The sequence below is a fragment of the Accipiter gentilis genome, unplaced genomic scaffold (genome assembly GCF_929443795.1).
Source record: "Accipiter gentilis unplaced genomic scaffold, bAccGen1.1, whole genome shotgun sequence".
In the NCBI taxonomy this organism is placed as follows: domain Eukaryota; kingdom Metazoa; phylum Chordata; class Aves; order Accipitriformes; family Accipitridae; genus Astur; species Astur gentilis.
Genome location: NW_026060784.1, coordinates 49,473 through 51,700, shown reverse-complemented (window position 1 = coordinate 51,700; position 2,228 = coordinate 49,473). Strand labels below are relative to the sequence as shown.

Below are 2,228 nucleotides of genomic sequence, written 5' to 3'. Positions count from 1 at the left end.
TCCTTGCTGTGCTGAGCCCAACCGAGTTTTTAAGAGTAGATTTTTAGTGTGAGCAAAAGTGTGATTATTTTATTTTGTAATTTATGTAAATAAAGTGGGTTTGGTTTGTTTTTTGTTTTTTTTTAAATAAGGCTCTTCCAGAGCTCAGGTCAGACTGAACCTGAGGGAAAGGGGCAGACCCTCGCAGAGGGCAGAGCCACATCATGATAGGGGGGCCAGCAGGATCAGGGGGCCATGCGACACCCCCTGCTCACGTCCTGCCGGCTCCAGGAAGATGGTTGCACAAAGGACTCGGGGCGCAGCTCCAGGGACAGGGGTTTGGTGACCTGGCTCCAGCGCCTCTGGGGCCAGGGGCTAGGAGCTGTCGGGGGCTTCAGGGCTGTCGGGGGCTTCGGGACTGGGGGCTGCAGCCCTCCGCTTCAGAGGGACGATGCAGACGCTGTTCTTGGCCTCTTTGACTCTCCACCACCGGCCAAGCCTGCAGATGAGAGAGATGGGGGCTACCCTCCGCCGAGCCCTTGGAGGAGCAGGGGGGGGCTGTGCCCCTGGGCAGCACCAGGGAGGGGGGACAGTACCGGTGCTCCTGTCCAAGGCCAGCCACCAGGAAGTCACCGGCTGCAGAGAACTTGAGGCTGTTCACAAAACCCACCTGGAGGGGACAGGGCAGGGTGAGGGGCTCTGGCAGCCTCCTCCTGCCGCCCAGGGAGGGGAGCCCCTGCCCAGAGATGCCCCAAGCCCAGCTCCAATCCCCCACCTCCCCATCCATACCAACGGGATGTCCCAGAGGGGCTCCAGCTTCCGAAATCCCTCACCGCACTTCCAGAGCTTCACGCTGGCGCTCTGGGAGCCTGGGGCAGAGAGAGAAGACTGCCATGCACTCCCACCCAGGTAAGGGAGCAGGACGCCCCCCTCTCCACACCCCCACTCCAAAGCAGCTGCCACACACCTGTAGCCAGGAGGTCCCTGTTGCGCAGGGCGGCCACTGCTGAGATCCAGTATGGCTGCTGCAGGCCCTGGGCATCCTGCATGCCATGTGCCTGCCGGGCCAGTGCCAGCGGCTTCTTTTTCGTTAGCCCCCACAGGGCTAGGGACCTGCCAGGGAGGGAAGGGGCGAGGGGGCCGAGGGGGGCACCGCCTGCGCACCCCAGGCACCACCCCGGCCCTGTGCTCACCCGTCATCGGCGCCTGACACCATGTGCTCCTCACTGATGAGCTGGATACAATCGATGGAGCCCCTGTGAAGAGAAGGGGCAACTGCCATCAGTTATGAGCATGCTTTGGGATCCTATTTAGGAGACAAGGGCTCACCGGGGCATCAGCATCCCCACAGTGCCGGCAGGCTCCTAGTGATGCTTGGCACCTGCACGCCGCTGCCCCAGCCTGACCCCCCTGCCTGCAGCCCCCTCTCCCGCCCCAGACCTACTGGTGCCCGTAAAACACAAGCTGCGACTCCTCCGGGATCTTCCAGAGCCGCACGGTACCGTCCCGGCCCCCTGCCGTCACACAGCACTCCCGGCTCAGGCTGTCCAGCCCCGTGATGACATCCTGGTGCCCGAACCTGGAGAAGGAGATGGCAAAGTGCTGTGGCAAGCAGGGCCCTCTGCTACCACAACTCCCCCGGGCCTGCTGGCTCTTGTGACTTCTGACATCCCCAGGCAGGAGTGGCTGCGCAGCTTGCGGTGCGGGCAGGAGGCAGAGCTGCCCTTCCTGCTGGGGACGTGGAGGGGAGGATGCTGCTGGAGTCAGAGCATTGGTGGCTTTGTAGCTCCCGAGCTCGGCCACGTCAGCCCAAAGCAGCACAGGATCCTTGGACGGTGGGAGGCAGAAAAAGAGATTCGCCCCGGCGTGGCCCCGCAGAGGGGAGGGAAGGCTTCAGTTTCAACTTTGGCTTCAGCTTTGGCGTGGCCTTCTCCTTCCCTCTGTTTCAACAGCCCAGCAGAGCAGCTGGTGCTTTGTGGCAAAGATGAAGCGCGTGGACAGGCGTTGTCCTAGACCACTGGAAAGAGTGGCTGTCCTGCCACTCTCCGGAGGCTGCCGGGTCCTCCTCCAGCTGAGGTGTCTCCTTTCCTGTTAGACCTCAGGAAGAGGAGATACCCCAGCCTGCAGAGCATCCTAGGGCTGGGGCTCCAGCGTTGTCTCTGCCTGAGCAGAGTCCTCGCTGGGGACTGAGTGTGACCTCATCCGTGCCCTCGTCATCTGTAAACTCAGCCGTGGTAGGTTAAACCTCG

The 2,228-nt window shown here is 62.2% G+C and overlaps 1 protein-coding gene across 3 annotated transcripts; it reads right to left on the bottom strand.

Annotated features, from left to right (window-relative positions):
* Nucleotides 1–201: 201 nt before the first annotated feature.
* On the bottom strand, nt 202–1,434 carry LOC126036675 (U3 small nucleolar RNA-interacting protein 2-like). Of its 3 annotated transcripts, XM_049796697.1 has the most exons (6): nt 1,424–1,434; nt 1,173–1,235; nt 947–1,058; nt 769–848; nt 576–649; nt 202–478 (listed from the first exon to the last, which is right to left on the bottom strand). In XM_049796697.1, the coding sequence occupies exons 3-6, from the start codon at nt 1,026–1,028 to the stop codon at nt 355–357; spliced, it is 360 nt and encodes a 119-aa protein (XP_049652654.1). In that variant the 5' UTR covers nt 1,029–1,058; nt 1,173–1,235; nt 1,424–1,434; the 3' UTR covers nt 202–354. The 3 variants fall into 3 exon arrangements, with proteins under 3 accessions (XP_049652654.1, XP_049652656.1, XP_049652657.1); XM_049796699.1 differs by lacking the exon at nt 1,424–1,434 and having other exon boundaries at nt 947–985; nt 1,173–1,201; XM_049796700.1 differs by lacking the exon at nt 1,424–1,434 and having other exon boundaries at nt 947–982; nt 1,173–1,192.
* Between the last annotated feature and the right edge of the window lie 794 nt (nt 1,435–2,228).

Bases quoted from the DNA above. Each gene is read 5' to 3' on its own strand.
- LOC126036675 (XM_049796697.1), bottom strand. From the start codon at position 1,028: ATGCAGGATGCCCAGGGCCTGCAGCAGCCATACTGGATCTCAGCAGTG. The intron at 849-946 runs GTGTGTGGCAGC...TCTCTGCCCCAG, and splicing joins CAGGGACCTCCTGGCTACAG to GCTCCCAGAGCGCCAGCGTG. The intron at 650-768 runs GTATGGATGGGG...TGTCCCCTCCAG, and splicing joins CCCTCTGGGACATCCCGTTG to GTGGGTTTTGTGAACAGCCT.